The sequence below is a fragment of the Cavia porcellus genome, unplaced genomic scaffold, assembly GCF_034190915.1.
Source record: "Cavia porcellus strain 051 isolate PalLab524CR breed Dunkin Hartley unplaced genomic scaffold, mCavPor4.1 scaffold_23, whole genome shotgun sequence".
NCBI classification, from domain to species: Eukaryota; Metazoa; Chordata; class Mammalia; order Rodentia; family Caviidae; genus Cavia; species Cavia porcellus.
Genome location: NW_026947506.1, coordinates 32,114,609 through 32,133,759, shown reverse-complemented (window position 1 = coordinate 32,133,759; position 19,151 = coordinate 32,114,609). Strand labels below are relative to the sequence as shown.

The window sequence follows — 19,151 nt, the reverse complement described above, 5'->3', positions numbered from 1 at the left end:
GCCTCAGCCTGTGTGAGCGGGGGCGGGTGGGGAAGGTAGGTCAGAGTGGCTCTGCTCTGCGGGGACAGCATCACAACAGAAGCCATAGGGGCTCCTGACGAAGACGCGTGCCAAGAGTGGATGTCACAGGAGCAGAGCAGACACGGCGCAGCTTGGATGAGGCTGGGCGCGGTGGGCTCAGCACACCCAGACTTCGCAGATCGCTGTGCAGCGACTGGGCTCCCACTAAGATGGTACTGGCAGGCAGCGCCACCAACACCTGGCACATAGCACATACCGACTCTGCCCCACCTCCGGGGACGTACCATCTGAGACATTCCAGCACCACCCGTCACATGAAGGGCCTGAAGGCTTTCAGGTAGCACCAAGGCCTCCCCCATAGGGAGATGAGCAGCCTCGGGCAAGGCCACACTGAGCACCCCAGAAGGGGAGGAGCAGGGGACTAGCAGAACAAATGCAAGGAGCAGGAGCAACGAGTGGGGGCGCACGCCTGTAACCCCAGCACTGGGGACGGTGCGCAGGAGGACTGCTGTGAGTTCCTTAGCCTGGGCCACATACTGAAGTCAAGGGCAGCCAGCATTACACAGTGAGTGCCCCCCAAATCAACCAAGTGTGTGCCTTGGTCTGTACAGATGCTAGGAATGGGTGTCTTGAAACTTCTGTTGCGCATTTTCCATCAGATGCACCATCGGCATGGCATAGCTGGGCATGGTGGTGCACACTGTGATTCCAGCATTCATGAGGCTGAGGCAGGAGGATAGCTGTGAGTTTGAAACTGTTTCAAAGCCTCAAAATAAGTTTAAAAAAAGGGCCCAATGGCTGGGGATTTAGCTCAGCCAGCGTAAGTGGCTGCCTGGAAAGCACAAGGTAGTGAGTTTGATCCGTGCTGTGTAGCTGTGTTTGGGGTCCCAGCTTCCCCCAACAGGTCTCAGGGCTAGGGCCTGCTTGGCCTGACTGTAGCCAGAGGTGCTGGCAGTGCAGACGGCCCCAGGCTCTGGGGCAGAAGCTGGGCTGCCAGGGAGGGTGGGGACTCTGGCAGACTGGACCGGAAACCTTTTGGAGTAGCAGTGCCTCGGGGGCTCCGAGCTCTGTGGCAGGACAGGAGGGAGACTCACCCCTGCTGCTCCGCCTGGGAGGTCCCTTGTCCTTCCTCCGGGAGACCCAGCCATTCCTGGGGACCTGCATGATTCCGTGTGTGTGGAGAAAGGAATCCAGGAAGCTGAATGCACAAATATTTATTTACAAAAGTTCAAGTTACATATGATACAGGCTTTTTACACACAGCAGTTTAAACAGTTACTTTATTTTTACTACCAAAAGGAAAAACATTTAATAAACTACTTAACCCTTTTTATTTTTTGCTGTTTTAATACAAAGTGACAGGTCATGCATACTTTCCTTCAGATTTAAATCTTTTGCTAAGTGCAAATACTAGATTCTTCTCCAGTTTTAAGGCAAATAAATTGGGGCAGTGGCTGGGCAGCCTCTGGCCCCAGACCAGAGGTTAGGCGCCAGCTGCAATGGTGCTCCCGGGTTTTACTGGGCTCCAGTGCAGGCATCTCCTAGCACTGCCGGGACATTAAGGTACCAGGAGGGACAGCAGGCTCCTGCCGGCTTGCAGCCACAGGCTACAGTGCGGGGCCAGGTGCCTTTGGAGGGGGAGGAGAGAGGAGCCGGGGTGGTCATCTGGAGAGACATCTCCATGGGCATGGCCTCAGCTGGAAGGAACGTCACTGTTAACCCCGGCCCAAGGATCCTGCCTCAGCCCTGGACAGAGCCACCTGAGGGGAACAGGGCAGAGCTGGGACCCCAGCCCAGCAGGGTGGCTACTGGCGCTTGGGGTTACCTCCCCACCTGCAGGGCTGACTACTGCCCTCTCTCTCCCAGGGGAAAAGTGGAGAACACGGTTTGCATTGAGGGTACTTGGAGGGTCCTGTCACTCGGGGTGCAGCCCACCTTTCCAAGGCACTGTCATTCTGGCCTTGAGCGCAGCGCTGCGGAGGGTACCTGCCTGCCTCAAAGCCTTCACCCTGAGCCGAGGCAGGAGGAACACGTCTGGGTCTTTATCCTATAGTCTGACACACATCCAAGAAACAAGTGTAGATGCCACCCACCCTGGGCATCTCCCAGAACCCCACGGCCAGAGGACAAGGACTAGGATGTTCACTGTGCGATAAAAAAAAGTACCAGGCATGTTCGCTGTCCACTGAGCAGCTGAAGCCAAGCTTCCCAGGGGCGAGGACCGCTCTGGGCAGCAGCCACAGGCGCTGGCCCACAGCAGGGCCCTCCATGCAGGCCCAGGACTGACTCCTCCAGCCTCAGGAGGCACAGCTGCACTCACCCCTGTCAGGACCTGGCCTCCGTCTCCACCGCTAACTATGGGGGAGCACACAGGAGGCAGGGAAGCAACAGCCGTGGTCCGCTGCTGTGGGGGAGGCCCATGTGGCCGCCAGAGTAGATCTCTCATTTGGTCTCAGTGTCTGGGTCGTCCAGCCCTCAGCTGCTGCCTTGTGTGGGTGACACCTTCACATAACCCTGCAGAGATGAGGGAAGAAGCTCTCACAGGCTAAAGCTCAAAGTGTGTGAACAGGAGGAAAAACTTCAGATCAACAATTAAACAAGCCAGGTGCTATAATCCCAGCACTCGGGAGGCTGAGGCAGGAGAAGCGTCTGAGGCCAGCCTGCGCTACATAGTTGAAGGCCAGCCTGCACTACATAGTGAGACCCTGTCTCAAAAAACCAAAAACGCCTTCTCCCTCAAACCCAATAAAACCTGAACAACAGACTGGTTCTCTGCGCTGTCTCACCTGAGTGGGCGCCACAGTGGCAGTGGGGTCTGGGCTTCTGAGGGCCAAGCACTGCACCCTGCCCCACGCGCCCTAGGTCCGTCCGTGCACATGGCTCTGCCACCCCTCACCTGCTAGGTGAGGAAGCCCTTAGGTGCGGACTCTGGGCTCAAGAGAAATGCCCACAGCTGCCCAGCACCTAGAGCTCAGCTCTGGGAGAAGATGAATGAGAAATAGTAGCGCACCGGACCCCTGACCTGAGGCTGCGCGTGCACAGTGGGAGTACCAGGGCAGCTCCCGCCGTACTCCCTGTTCAGATCTCCAGCTCCCTGCAAACTGCTATTTGCTGCATTGTCTCCACAGGGACCTTGCTGTGCTGTGGACAGGCCTGTGGTTCTGCTGTCTGGGGGGATGGGCCAGATGACTTCCTCTGCCTTTTTTGCAGGGGCTGGAGACAGCAGACATAGGGCCTCTGCATGGCCAGGGCTACTGCTGGCTGCCAAGGTGGCAGAACCAGTGAAGAGTGTTTTGTTGCCCTTATGTCAGCCCAGTGAGAGTCAGACCGCCTCCTAAAAGCCACCAGCCTCAGAGGAGCAGTGGCCCCTTCTGGGACCGTGTGGAAGGATCCCCACCCCCAAGCTGCCAAGTTCAGCACAGAGCTGGGTCTACGTGGGGGTCTTTACCCTTTGATCCCAGGGCACCAGCTGTCAGAAGCGGTGCCGCGGCTGGGGGCCGAAGTGCATGGGCAGGTTGTGCTCCAGAGGCACATGCACAGCTCTGAAGTCGTAGTTGATGCGCATGTTGGGGAGAGGGGGCACGTAGGGCGCAGGCACGGGGCCCATGTTGAGCGCGAAGTTGTTGAACACAGGCCGCACGGGAGGCAGGGGAAAGGGCGGGTGCACAAAGGCGTAGGGTGGCATCTGTGGTGGCGGCAGGTTCTGCGGGATGGGCCGGGGCAGACTTTCCATCCTCTGCACCTTCTCGGGGGCTTTCTCCAGTGGGGGCCCAATGCGCTTGAAGGTGTTCTCTGCAAGGAGGGCATGATTTAGTTGAGTACTGAGGATGGGGTGGGGGACAGGCCCACACATGCTGGCCAGACTCAGCCTTGGACCTCAGGGCTCTGGATGGGCACTACAGTAGTGACTGATGTGTCAACGAGAAACACCCCCACCCAAATGTCACTGTAAGAAGCAAGGCACAGCTGGGCATGGTGGTGCATGCCTGTAATTCCAGTACTCAGAAGGCTGAGGCAGGAGGATTCTGTGAGAGCAAGGCCAGCCTGGGGCTCAAAGTGAGTTCAAGGTCAGCCTGAACTGCATAGTGTAACCCTGTCTTCCAAAAAAAAAGGAAGGAAAAAAGCAAAGCACAGACTGCCACACTCCATGATGGCCCCCAGAGGCTGGCACACCTATCCAGTTCATATGCTGATTTCCACGTGAGTCTCTTAGCCAGAGCCTGAGGGGACCACTTTCAGAGGCACTAGCTCATCCTCTTCCACCTCAGCACAGGGCTGGTGGGTCCCATCTCGTCAGGTTTGGCTTTCATTTGCTTCCTGAGCTCAAACCCATCCTCATGATCCCCCCACCTCACATGGTGCCCAAACTGTACCAGGCCTCAACAGCCTCCCTGGCTGAATGGCGATCTAAGGGCCCACCCCAGCCCCAGGTCCTCTGCTCTGGCCTGCGCAGGCCATCGGCTGTGGAGGGGACAGCACTTGCCTCCATTCTTCCTCTTCTGCTCCTCCTCGGCCTCCTTCTGGATTTCCTCAATCAGCTTCTCGTCATCTTCCTAGAGTAAAAGAACACAAGGGTGAACCCGCACCCTGAAGCTTGAGGTCCCAGCTGAGCACTGCTCCTGCCCACTTCCTCACAAATCCGCTTCCCTGCCCAGATGCAGTGTCCTGTCCACAGGAGCCGCCTGTGGGACAGGCTCGGTGGGCCTAGCCAGTTCCCTAGGCTGGCTGTGTGGCAGGCAGAGAGCCCACAATAGGAGCTTCTGAGTGGTCTGGCTGGGTGGGGTCTGTGGCTTCAGAACCCCTCCTGCAAACTCTGTGCCCAGAAGCCCCTGTGCAGAGGTGAGCCCCTCTGTCAGGACCTGCACAGCCCTAAGCTGGCCCAAGGGCCTAGCTGACCTCTGGGTGGTAGGGGCATAGCAGGAGCTCAGGCTGGCGTGGATGGCAGGGACAGTGCCTCAGTATGAAAACAGTCCCACTACAGATCTTGCTGTGTCCCTTTCCCATAAGCAATATTTAGACTCAAAGTGATAAGTGCAATGCAAATTGGGTCCCTGCCTGGGACAAGAACCAGAGAGGCACCCTAAGTGTATGTCAGTGTGTACATGGCCTCTGGGGAAGCTCAAGACAGAGCTGGACAAGTGGGTGACTGAGAGAAAAATCAGGAGTACAGGGGGCTGGAGATTTAGCTCAGCGGCATAAGCGCCTGCCCTGCAAGCAGGCAGTCGTGAGTTCGATCCCCGGTACTGATAAGAAGGAAAAAGACAACAACAACAACAACAAAAAAATCAGGAGTACAGTTCCATGCACAACAGTCTAAAAAAAAAAAAAAAAATCAAGAATCAACTTAGCCATAGTGAGGATGGTAGCCATGACATTTACAGAAATCTAAAGAAAGAAACTGAAGAAAGGATGAGAAGATGCAAAGATTTCCCATGTTCATGGAGTAGCAGAATAAAGGTTGTTAAAATGGTCATACCACCAAGTCACAGAGTCAGCGCAATCCACATCAAAATCCCGATAACATATAATCCTGGCACCTGGAAGGCTGAGGCATGAGGATCGCTGTGAGTCTGAGGCCAGCCTGGGCTATAAAAAGCCAGTCTGCACTACATGGCAAAATCCTTTCTCAAAAACCAGAACACAGAAAGAACAATACCCAGTTTTGAATTACACTACAAAGCTGTATTAACAAAATCAGCACGGCAATGGTCCAAAAGATGGACAATGGGTTAGTGGACACAGGACTACACGTACACAACTGCAGCCACCTCATTACTGACAAAAGACTCCCCCCAAAAGAAAGAAATTGAAAAGACAGCCTTTTTAAAAATGGTTTTTCAAACTCACTGAGAGAGAAACCAGGGAAACAATATCTTTTACAATAGTATCCAAAAAAAAAAAAAAAAAAAAAATACCTAGGAGTCAATCTAATGAAGTTGTAAAAGACCTCTACATTGAAAACTAGGACTCTGAAAAAGGAGATTGAGGAGATAAGAGGCTATTAGAAAATGGAAAGATATCTTGTGGTCTTGGTTAGGAAGAACCAATATAGTGAAAATAACCATACTTCCAAAATTATTATACAGGTTCAGTGTAATCCCAATCAAAATTCCAATAGCATATCTTACACAACTATAGAAAACAATCCTAAAATTCTCCTGGAATCAGTTCGATCCCTGGTACCAATAAAAAGGAAAAAAAAAAAAAAAAAGAAAAAAGAAAAAAAAGAAATTATACTATAAATCTACTGTGTTAAAAAGTGTGGTTAAAAAAAAACCCCAAACACACACTCACAAAAAAACCCAAAATAATGTGGTACTGGCAAACAAACAAACAAAAAACAGACCTGAAGATTAATGGAACAGATTCGAAGATGCAGAAACAACTGTAGCTGTACTAAGTTACCTTATCTTTGACAAATGTGCCAAACACAATTCATTGGAAGAAAGATAGCTTTTTTTTTAAAAGCAGGTGTTTATGCCGCTGACCTAAATCCCCAGCCCCGAAAGATAGCTTCCTTAATAAATGGTGTCAGAAAAACTGGCTCTACACATGCTGAAGATTAAAACTGGACTCATTATCTTTCACAATGTACTAAGCTAAAATCAGAATGGATTAACGATCTTAATATTAAAACAGAATTTACACCTGTAATCCCAACACTCGGGAGGCTGAGGCAGGAGGATCGTTGCGAGTTTGAGACCAGCCTAGGCTACAAAGTTAGCTCAAGGCCAGCCTGAACTGCATAGCAAGACCCTGTCTCAAAAAAAAAAAAAAAAAAAAAAAAACAACAAAAAACCAAAACAAAAAAACAGAAACATTAAATCTGCTGGAAGATAGAGTAGGTGAAGCTCTTGAAGACGTTGGAGTAGGCAAAGGCTTTGAATAAAATCCAAATTGCACAGGACTTATCACACAGAATCAATGATGGGATCTCATCTTACTGAAAAGTTTTTGTACAGCAAGAGAAACCACCAACAGAGTGAAGAGACAACTCACAATGTGGAAGAAAATGTTTGCCAGCTGTTCCTCAGGTAAAGGATTACTATTGAAAACATATAAAGAACTAAAAAAAAAAAAAAAAAAAAAAAAAAAATCAATTCTCCTAGATTTAAAGACTCAACCCAAAAATGGGCATCTGAAATGAACACACTTTTCAGATGAAGTACAAACTGCAAATAAATACGTGAAAAAATGTTCAAAAGCATCAGTCATTCGAGAGATGCAAATTAAAACATTGAGATTTCACCTCACCTCAAAAAGAATGGCTACTATCAAGAAAATCAACCAATAACAAATGCTGGAGAGGCTGTGGGGAAAAAGGAGCCCTTCTCCACTGCTGGTGGGAATGCAACTGGTACAACCACTGTAGATATCAGTGTGGAGATTTCTCAAAAAACTAGGATGGGAGGTCCAGTTCGACCCAGCTATTCCCCTTCTGGGTATCTTCCTAAAAGAATTAAAAGCATTATACCACAGTGACATATGTGCACCCATGTTCACAGCAGCATAGTTTATAATAGCCAGATCTTGGAAACAACCTAAATACCCATTGACTTCAGAATGGATAAAAAAGATGTGGTATATCTATACAATGGGATACCACTCAGCCATAAAGAATGATTAAAACTAGATACTTTACAGGTAAATGAATGTGCCTTGAGAACATATTTATTAGAGAAATAAATAAGACATGTGTGTGTTAACCTTGTATGGCTTCATTAGTATGACAAGCTGAAAGAAAAAACAATTATATGTGTATGCATATGTATATAAAAAAGTTAAGATAGAAAAAAAGCGCATAATGGCCTCCTTTGCCATCCACAGGGCTGCTCAGACGTAAACTCAATGCCTCCCTTCACTGAACACCTCTACAGGTTCTGCCTTCCCTTCGACATGATGTCCCAGTCTTTTTTGTTCCAGGGAGACTGACCTCAGCCAAAGCAACAGCTCAGGTCACACCTGTCTTCACTTTAAGTAACCCACTGTGAGCCATTTTGAGCTGACTTGTGGATGTCTTAAGAAATTTCTGACGTGCTGTGAGGTCTGTGTTTTTTGCATGTCGAGAGCCAGTTGTCCAGTATATTTACTTAAGGTATAATCCTTCCTCCACTTAACTGCTTTTGCATCTTTGCCAGAAATCAATTGTCTGTTATGTGGGTATCTATTTTGGGACTTCATATTGGTACTTTGGTGATTTTCTATCTTGATATCAATGCTGTTTCATCATGATTGGTGTAACTTTGTGCTAAGTCTTGGGAATAGGGAGGGTTGGAGCTCTAATTTTGTTCCTTTATCAAAGTTGTTTAGACTGTTGTAAGTCTTTTGTATTTCTACAGAAATGTTAAGAATCAAAATGTTAATCTTCATGAAAAATGATATTGGCATTCTGATAAGGGATTGTGTTTTCTGATCTTTACTATTTTCTTCTATTTGTTTTTGGTTTTGTCTTTTATTTCTAATTTCTTAAGGAAAGATATGAGGATAATTCATAACTTTCTTCTGGTCTAATAAAATGTAGTTGGTGTTAAAAAACATTAAAAAATTAAAGTAAAATAAAATAAAATAAAGGGCTGGCGATGCACTTCAGTGGAAAGGCCTTGGGTTCAATTTCCAATGCAATAAAAAGTTTTAAAAATTTTTATTATTTTTTTGTAAAGTAAATAAACCCTTGGCTGTGAAGAAAATAAAAAAAGGCGGGAGGGACCTTACAAAAATAGTGCTGGGAAAACTGGATAGGCGCATGTAGAAGATTTAAACTAAATCCCTATCTCTTATCCTGCATAAAAATCAATTCAGATAAAAAATCAATTCAGAATGAATCAAAGATCTAGGAATAATATAAGCCTTGAAACTTTGAAGAGGGGCTGGGGATTTAGCTCAGCGGCATAAGCGCCTGCCTTCAAGCAGGCAGTCGTGAGTTCAATCCCTGGTACCGATAAAAAATGAAAAAGACAAAAAAAAAAAAAAAAAAAGAAAGAAACTTTGAAGCTGCTAAAAGAAAACTCAGGGGAAACACCTGAAGCCACAGACACCAGGAAAGATTTCCTGAAAAGAAATTTAACAGTCAGGGATTTAGCTCAGTGGCATAAGCGTCTGCCTGGCAGGCCCAAGGTCATGAGTTCGATCCCTGGTACCAAAAAAAAGAAAGAAAGAAAGGATTCTAACAGCACAGAGATAATAACAAGAATCAACAGGAAGGACCACATCTAATTACGAAGCTTCTACACAGCAGGAGAAACGGCTGGCACAGTGAAGAGATGCTCTAAGAGTAGGGGAAATCTTTGCCAACTACTCTCAGAACATTAATGCAGAATTCATCAAGCACACACACACTCCCCAGTCAATAAGTGGGTAAGTGATTTGAATAGATTCTTCTCAAAAGAAGCCCACGTGGCCAAGTACGTTTATAAAAATGTCATTTTTCATTTAACCATTAAGGATGTACAAAACAAGCCTCCGATTCCATTTCACCCAGTCCCACCAGGATGGCCCTCACCAAGAGCACAAAAACAGCAAGTGCCGACGAGGATGGGACAGGCTGCCTCTCCACTGCGGTGGGAACGTAAGTGAGCGCAGCCACTGGGGGGGCCGGGGCAGAGCCTTCTCACAAAACTGCACGCAGAGGCCGTTTCCTCCTGAAAACAAGGTCACTCCAAGGTGACTTAAACTGGGCACAGTCGTGCACACCTATACTACCAGCACTGGGAAGGCCAAGACGGGAGGAACGAAGTCAGTCCCAGGCCATCTTGAACTACACAGTGAGGCTCTATCTCAAGAACAAAATACAACGACAACAAGAAGTTGATTTAAGAAGAAAAACCAGGGCTGGGGATATAGCTCAGCAGCAAAAGTGCCTGCCTGGGGAGTACAAGGTTCTGAGTTCAACGCCTGGTACAATCCCCCCCCCCCAACAAAAAACCCAACTTTTTTATGAAAATCATCTTAATTTCAAGTTTACAGGGAGTTATACCACAAGTGTCTTAAAGAGCAACTGGTTTGTGGGAATAGCCTTTAGTATGTGGTGAGATAACTACTTCTGTGCCAACTTTGAGAGTTCTATGTTTTGTACTACAAATTGTCAAAATGCAAGTGTTCATATAAAAAAAAAGAAAAAGAAATGAGGAAGTGAGTGAGCTTTTTGTGGCATGGGTCAGTGGCAAAAGGCGATCCCACTCAATGCTCATATGTCCCCAAGGCTCCGCTGCCAAGTGGTGAGTGTGGCCTACACGGTCTCACAAACTTCCTCCTAACTGACATCTGGAAACTCCTGTCAGACACTCAGGTCCTTCCAGCACCTTCTAGCAGGTGCTGTGACAAAGCTCAGGGGAAAGGGAAGGTACTAAAGGGGAATTCCCATCATGCATTTGAGAAATGGCAAACTGCTCATGCCTGTCGTAGTCCGGTGGGCATCACGCCCATCTCCCACTAATGCACAAAAACTCTCCATCAAACCTTCAAGATGTGGCCATCTGGCCTCTCTGAACACTGTATTACCTCACAAATTACCCCACGAATCAACACGAAGGGGCCCAGCAACTCCACAGGCCTTGGGGGACACAGTCTGAAGGTCTCCATGTGAAAATCAAAGTAAGTTCTACAAAATGTCTCAATCAGGAGTAGGCAAACCTTTGCATTTTGAAGCCCGCTTCAGAAAAACCATAAGCAATACTGAAAGGGCCTGAGACCCCCACCATACACCTGTCTGAAAGAAACCAGAAGAAACAAACATGACAAGAGAAAGAAACAAGAAAAAGCCTCCAGCCACTGACCCAGGGAATTTGGGTCCAGGAGAGGTGAGTACAGAAGAGATTGAGGGCAGCACACATGCAATACTGGCCACAGCATCAGCAGACATAAAGAAATACCTTCGTGACCTCATAGATGAACTTAAAATTGAAATGCTAATCCAAGTGAGGCAAGATATAAAAAGATTAATAAAAGAAATGCTAAGCACCTCTTAAGAAGACACAGATGGAAGAATGGAGGAACCCAGAAAAAGGAGAGAAACTTTTGATGAAGAATATAAACAGAATCTAGAATACCTGAAACAGATCCAAAGAGATTACCAGGAAATTAAACACTCCATTGAAAGCTGACACAATTCCTTGACAGAAACTAAAGTTAGACTTTCAAAATTTGAAGATAGGTTTGAAATGTGTGACCATGAAAAGAAAGATCTCTTAAAAATAACAAGGAAAGAGAGCTGGGGATTTAGCTCAGTGGCATAAGCAGTGCCTGCCTTGCAAGTGTGCAGTCATGAGTTTGATCCCTGGAACTGATAAAAGTGAAAAAGAAAAAAAACCCCAAAAAACCAAAAAACCCCAAGGAACCAGGAAGTAACAATACAAAGGCTAGAACATAACAAGAGGATCTATAATTTAAGAATAAAAAACGTAAGCGAAGAAGCAGGAGTAAACACAAATGAAATACAAAGGCTATTCACAGAAATAATTAAGGAAAACTTCTGAAGCATAGGAAAAGATATTCAGATAAATGAAGCATACAGAACTTCAGCCAGCTACAACCAAAACAGAATACACCCAGACATATAATAATCAAGACCCCAGAAATTCATCACAAGAACAGAATATTAAAAGCAGTCAGAGAAAAGGAACAGATCACCTATAAAGGAAAAACCATCAAAATCACGACAGATTTCTCGACACAAACCATCGAATCAAAAAGAGCTTGGAGTAAAGTATTCCAAGCCCTGAAAGAAAATAACCTCCAACCCAGATTGATGTACCCTGAAAAACTGTCTCTTAAAATTAATGGAGAAATAAGACGTTTCCATGACAAAGAGAAAGTGGGGGAGTTCATGACCACCAATCCAACCTTACAAAAAACACTGAAGGGCATTCTTGAGAGAGAGAAAAAAATTACCAGGATTCCAGCAACAGTGGCAGAGAGGCCTCAATGAATGGGACAGACAGTGGAATGAAGGAGAGAAGTAGACAATCAACAGCAGAAAAACAGCATAGCAGAGATGAGGCAGAGGAGGCTGGCTATAATTTCTAACACAGACGGCCTTGATACACTAACAAAAAGAAACACAGGGAGAGTAGATCCCAAGATAGGGTCCATCCAGATGCTCTGAATAGGAAATATACTCAACCTGAAAGAGGGTTTATGAACCAAAAGTCAAAAATGAGAAAACTATGCTCTATGTGACAGGGAACCAGAGAGGAATAGGGACAGCTCATCCAGCAGCTGCAGATAAGATTGGAATGTCATGACACTTTTGTGCAGTGGAGAACTACTCAGCTAAAAGGCAGGAGAACACTGAGGATTTAGTAAGTAAAGAATACAGCTCAAGATCAAGCTCAGGGGTAAAAAGGTTCAGCACCACTTAGGCAGATAACAGGTTGCTCCCCTAATCTAAAAACTAAAAGAGCGAGTGGAACCCAAAATGTACAAAGCACCCTGAGAAAGGTAAAGGGGAGGAATTGTCTAAAAAGGGAAGGCAGAGGATATTGTGAATAGTGTATTAGGATTTAAAAGCCACATTAGTCTTATTCTGTTTAGTTTGATTTTATTCTGTTTCAGTCTGTCTACTCGTACTAGATTTGAGGGCACAGACAGCTATCCCACAAATAGCAGGATATACTACAGTAACTATCCTTAATTTCCTATTAACTTAACCTGAAGCCCTGTATTACTTATGCTGTCTTACTATGACTGATCTTATTTGAATCTGGTTTGTTAGATCATTGTTTTTTTTTTTTTTTGTCTTTTTCATTTTTATCGGTACCGGGGATTGAACTCATGACTGCCTGCTTGCAAGGCAGGCGCTTATGCCACTGAGCTAAATCTCCAGTCCCTAGATCACTGTTTTGTCTTGATTGATTTTATCTGAATTTGGTATGCTTGATGGTATCAAGTCTAAGAGGATAGGCAACTAGTCTGAAGATAACAAGATGCAATAAGATACCCATTCTGGTTTGATTATTAACTGCTTTTGAAGTCCTGTAATGTCTCTAACGTTTTGTTTTTATTAATATTGCTATGTACTAGGGGCTGGGGATTTAGCTCAGCAGCATAAGCACCTGCCTTGCAAGTAGGCGGTCATGAGTTTGATCCCCGGCACCGATAAAAAAAAAAAAATTGCTATTACTGCTATGTTCAATTATACTATGCCTGATGATTAGACAATTCTATTGAAAATAACAAGAGACATCACAGTACCTACTGTAGATCACCTAGTATGTGATTTTATGTCTTTTTCATGTTTTTCTAGGAATTTGTTTTGTTATCTTATTTTGATTTGTTTTCCCCTCTAATACAAAAAGGATACGTAGAGATTCACGCATGTGTAGAACTTCTAAACAGTTTACAAGAATAGATATTATAATGCATGATGTAATGAACAGATACTCTGAAGAGAGACACTAAGATACCCAGTGCTAATTCCGTAGCATCATAATATAAAATCTAGCAATATTATTATTCTCTGTCCAGACTGATGTTAGTCTGTTTTCTTTTGTTTAATTTCAACATATGTGAAGATATGGACAGCTATTTTGAAGAAAATGAGAGACACTATGACAGCCATTGCTGACTCCCCTATTGTCTGATCTTGAAGACCTAAAATGCCTTCATCATCCTGTTCTGATCAGTTCTATACTATTTTGTTTGGCACGAATTCATTGTGTGTGTGAAGATATGGGCAACCATTTGGAAGAAAACAAGACACAATAGGATAGTGAAGATCTCCAGTGGTCTTGCTTTGAAATCTGTGTTTCTTAAATTGTTTTTTTTTTATGATCTGTTTTGTTATGTTTAATTTTACTCTCTTTAAAATAAAAAATAAATAAATTCAGCTTGAAAAAAAAATCCAAAAAGAAAAAAAGGGTGCACACTGCAAGATGCCCCCAGTGTGTCTGTCTCAGTGGTTCTTCCTGGCTCAAGGAGGGTACATTTTCTGACTCTGTTCATTTACTGTGAGTACCACACTCCCACACCTCATGCGGATCTCTAGTCCTGCAGCTACACTGAAGTCTCTGTGGCTTAAAAAGCACCTTAGAACTCATCCAGGCCAACTTCCTTTATAGCACAGAACTGAGGTCACAGAGAACATGGCTCAAAGTTAGGGCCAGGTGATAGTGGCCTCGGACAAATGCACATCTACTCCACGGTACCATTCTGGTGGACTGCACAAGCTCCTGTGTCCTCAAGACTGTGACTTGGAGGCTGGGGGTACCCGCACCCCTCCATCCAGGCACACCAGGCACCATGCCAGGTGCTGCATGTGGCAGGGAACGCAGCTACAGCGCTGCCTGTACAGCACCCATTTTCCTGTGTTGCGACCACGGTTCCAGCTGTACCCTATGTACATGGCACCTACACAGGTCTGGCCTGCGGCGAGGCCTGCTCACTCAGCCACCCCGGCCCTCAGATTCTGGTGTCAAAGTTGGCAGGACAGGCGGTGTAAGGGATGAATGGGGTTCCCTGCACGGATGGGAAAGTCTAGGCCACCTGACTTCCTCCACATGGCTTCCTGCGGCGAGGACTCGGTCCTGAGGCAGGGACAGCCCAGCCCTTCCTGCCTCGTCCTCCTTTGTTCTGATCACTCTCCCGATTTGGTGAGTGGGCCCAAGACCACTGGCTCCAATCTGTCTTGGGAGCCTGGAGTGCCTTCGGCATCTGCCCTTCACCCAAAGAAGCTGGTGTTCAATTATGATTTTACCATAAATCCTGAGTGAACTGTTACTGGGTCAGATGTTTCAGATTTCAGCTATCTCCAAATGGAATGAAACACAGGTCACAGTACTTACTAACTTCAATAGGAATTAGTGTTTTTAAAAAAGAGAAAAAACTGACCTTCCTGCCTGCAGGGAGGCTCCCTATTGTACTGGGGTGAAAAATCTGGCAGAGTTTATCTTTTTATTTTTGGTGGAACTGAGGATTGAAGTCAGAGCCTTCATTCAGAGCTATATCCTCAGTTGTTTTACTTTTTGATTTTTTTTTTTTTTTTAAATCTTTTTGAGACAAGGTCTCATTGTGCAGTTCAGGCTGGCCTTGAGCTCACTTTGTAGCCCAGGCTGGTCTTCAACTTGCAATGATCCTCCTGCCTCAGCCTCCCAAGTGCTGGGATTAAGGTGTGAGCCACCACGCCTGTCTACCACAGTGCTTCTGGAGTCCGGGGTAGGTGAGACAGTCCCTTTTGGAGGAGAGTTCCATCAGGAGACCTAGGGAAGGAACGAGCTGGAAAGAGCTCAAACAGTGCAGATCTCGGATATACTCAGCTGTGGAAGCGAAGAACAATGGGAGGAAAGAGGATTGCAGAGGGGCTGGACAGAGCGGATCCTAGGTCCTCCTGGTCCCTGGCTGAGTCACGTACAGGAAACCTTGGTGCTGGGGCTGCCTGACTGACTGCAGGCTGAGTGCCAAACTCAGGCACTGCATTTCCTAAAGTGGTCCTGGCTTCTGCACAATGAGCTCTCAGGTGTGAGGGGAAGACCTACAGCTGGGGCTGCAGCCCTGAGCTCAGGGCTCAGTCCACCCACCATGTACTCTGCAGGCTGTTTGTGCTCACAGTTCTGTTGGGAGGGGCAGCCTGAGAGCTCACAGTGGGCATCCCTGATCTCAACACCTCCCAAAGACCAAGCGGAACACTGAGGCACAATGACGTTTTCTCTCAGCAATCCAGGCTCAGGCCGGAGCTCTCAAGCACAAGGAGCACTAGTTCCTAAGCTGGAGCTTCTGGGGTGGGAGACTTGCATATCCCTTGTCAGGAGGCTGTTTCCAGGGTCTGCCTGGCTTGTGAAAGTGCCCCCGAGCCATGCTGGGTTTAAACCCAGTGGGCTGTCTCACCGTTCTCCTTCCCTGATGCAAGGAGTAACGGGGCTAATCAAGGCAAGACACTGTGCCCAAGGAGCTGTGCAGCCAGGAAAGCAGAGAAAGGCGCTTTCAGGAAACGGTTCTCCTGAGCTCGGCTCAGTCATCCACAGTGCCTCTGGCTGCCCTTTCCGGTGTGTGGCCTTTGGGTAACAGCCAGCACGGGTTATCCTCTTGCCGAGTGGGGTAGCGGGGTGGAGCACCACACACCAGAAACCTGAGCTGCAGGTCAAGGCCCTCCACTGTTGCTGTGAACCAGGAGGATTTCCGCCTGTCCCAAGGACAGAAACCAGTGCTTTCTGCCTGGCGTGTTTCTCCTGAGGCCAAGTTACTTGAATGTTACGAGGGTCCTGCCACAGAAACCAGGAATTTGAGCTTCACAGACACTAAGAAATGTCATTACAGTTGCCCCGGTAATCTGTGAGGGACTGATTTAGGACCCCAGGTGGATACCAAAATTTTCAGACACTTAAATCCCTCATAAAAATTGTGAGGCTTTGCATAGAAGCTATGTGTGACCTCCTGAATCCTTTGTTTATTCGAACTTTTGAAAGTGGAACCCAGGACCTTGTGCATGTCAGGCACATCTTCAATCGCAGTTACACCTGCAGCTACCTCCTGTGTACAGACTCCTCATTTAACCACCAAGCTACAATCCTGTGACTAGGTCATTACACAAACCGGTTGCTTAACAAGAAACTGTATCTGGTATAAACATTACCATATTCAGAACAAAGAAACCATCACAGAAAACTCAACTTGATTTTGCTTTTACTGTATTTGAGTAACTTTTTTTTTTTTTTTGAGACAGAGTTTTGCTATGTACCTCAGGCTGGACTTGAACTCGTAACGAGTCTCCTGCCTCAGCCTCCCAAGTGCTGGGATTACAGGTGTGTGCCACCATGCCTGGTCTTGTATTTGCATAACTCTTAACATGTAGTACTGCAGTGTATAATAGAACATAAAACTAGAATATTGTGTTATATAGTCAGCAAAAAGTACAGTACTGTAAACATGCTGGGTGGTACTAAAACAAGACACTGAGGCTCTATAAACAAGACGTACAGAATTGTACCACAAAACAGATGGTGGTAAGTCTGAAAAGTCATGAAACGGGGTCATTAAACAAGGACTGTTCTATGTATCTAATCTATTTTTGAAGATAGGATTCTATTATATTGTCTGAGCTGACCTCAAACTAGCTTTATAGACCAGAATGGACTTGAACTCATGATCCTCTTGCTTCTGCCTGGGATCACAAGCATGGCCAGCCCCACTCTCATGTACATTTTGAATCATCTCTGCATTAGGTATAATATCAAGTGAAATGCCAAGTAAATTCTATATTGACTAAAAAAAAAAAGGTGCTATTTTTTCCCCAAAAATATTTGATTGAGGGATAGTTAAATTCATAGATATATATTTTTCTTCCTAATATGTAAAATATAATCACTAAAGCGATCTTGGAAAGCTTAACAAAACACAGAAAAAAAGAATCCAATCCTGTTCTTCTCCAGAGAGAGCTGCGAGGGAGGGCTGGGGTCTCCCTGGCTGGTGTCCACTCTGCTTTCCGTCATGCTCACGGCTCTGGAAGGCCGTGCTGCGCATGTGCAGCCCACATGGTGGCCCAGCTCAGGGGGGGAGGGAGGAAGGAGGGATTCTTCAGGAGGACACTGAGGCTCAGAAGCACAGAGACCAGCTCACGCTCATCCAGGGAGGAGGAGCACAGTGGGACCTGGGTGGGAAGTGTGGACCTGCAGACTCCCCAGGCAGGGTTGCAGGACTCTCATCTCAGTAATAGTGGAATCTGCCCAGCCTAGGCTTCCATTCGTGGCTGCTTCAGCCCCCAAGCAGGTGGAGGTTTGCAGGTCCAAGTGTAGCAGGCTCCCAGAGCCTCTCCCTGGTTTCTGGGCTGTCCGATGGGTTTAACCTTGTGTGGGTTTCCTTCTCTGCTATCTTTCTGGTGCCCCATCTTGGTGAAAATTTTAAAGATATCCACAAATGGTTTCTTTCTAAGCCTGATTGGAAAGGAGTGGACACTGGTCAATAACTAAGATGTCCGCAGAGATAGTATCTTGAAAGACTGGAACCAGGTATGGTGGCACAGATCTGTAAGCCTAGCTTCTCGGGAGGTTGAGGCAGAAGGAGTTTGAGCCCAGCCTAAGTGTTGTGATTTATGTCTAGACGTCTCCCTAAAGCCTCATGAAGTCACAGATGGGGCTTTTTCAAAGGTGAGTGCATCTGGTGTGTGATGCTGAGATTGATTCATGGTGCAGTGCTAGGATCAAAGGCATTAGGGTTAAGGGTGTCAGTGCTACCTGCCCTAAGTAGCCTGGACAAGATAAAGGGTGCAGGAAGACGTTGCCAAGGTCCCTCGTTGTTTTGCTACCATTCTGTCTGTCATGCATAGTTGCCCCTCTGCCATGTGCCGCCCTGCCTTGGATCCAGCAGATTATGGATTGAAACCTCTACAAACTATGGGTTAAACCTTTTCTCCTTTAACTTTGGGTGCTGGAGATTTTGTCTCAGCAGCAAGAAAAGTAACGAAGACACAAGTTAACTTAGTAAGACCCTGTTTTGGTAAAATAAAAAAGGAGTGGGTATGTACCTTGAGTGGCAGGGTGCTTGTCTAGCATGTGTTAGACTGTGGGTTCAAATCTCAGTACCCTAACAGAAAAAAACCACAGCCTGAACGTGAAAACGTATCAGGAAGTGAGCCACCTAGAGTCTCTACCGCTTCCCATTGCCACTCCAGGAGGGGGCCCTCGGACTTCGACATAGGATCTGAAGAATGTGAAGCACCCCCAGGTGGGCCAAGGCACCCAAATACAATGTCAAGAACAAAGGATCAAAGAGGCCTGTGGAGTGGAGTCTCACCAGCCAGTGGATCTGGTAGAGTGCTTTAGAAGGAAAGGCTGCATCCTAACAGGGAGAGGACTTATTTCCTTACTTGAATTCCTTTGAGCTCAGCAGGATACAGAAAGCAGCAGGCACGACAGGGCCCTGGCGGGCTGGCTTCCCAAGCTAGAGGAATGGGTGGGGAGGGAAGAAGGCAGGGGCCCAGCTGCTCCAGAAACTTGCAGGAAGTGAGGTAGAAATCACCAGAGATTTAGTTAAGAGTGGAAAACCCACAAAAAGCCCTTCACTTGTCCCTCTACCACAAAGCTTCACAGCTCTGTCCACGCAGCAGGGTCAGCAGAGCAGAAATGCAGAAGAGAAACTGCAAGTGGCTGCCCGGGAGAGGGAGTGTTTCTGCAGGTCAGATATCAGCAGGAGCCACAGCCAAAGCC

The 19,151-nt window shown here is 46.7% G+C and overlaps 1 protein-coding gene across 8 annotated transcripts in view; it reads right to left on the bottom strand.

Moving 5' to 3' along the window:
• Window positions 1-1,220: 1,220 nt before the first annotated feature.
• Rnf216 (ring finger protein 216) overlaps window positions 1,221-19,151 on the bottom strand; it is a 163,258-nt gene continuing 145,327 nt past the window's right edge. For 7 of the 8 annotated variants that reach the window (XM_063234046.1, XM_063234051.1, XM_063234053.1 and 4 more), the window contains 2 exons: window positions 4,505-4,574; window positions 1,221-3,813 (listed from right to left, as the gene is read on the bottom strand). In XM_063234046.1, coding sequence (XP_063090116.1) covers window positions 3,494-3,813; window positions 4,505-4,574 — 390 coding nt within the window. In that variant the 3' untranslated portion in view covers window positions 1,221-3,493. The remainder of the gene's footprint in view (window positions 3,814-4,504; window positions 4,575-19,151) is intronic. The other variant, XM_063234047.1, reaches the window with a different exon arrangement.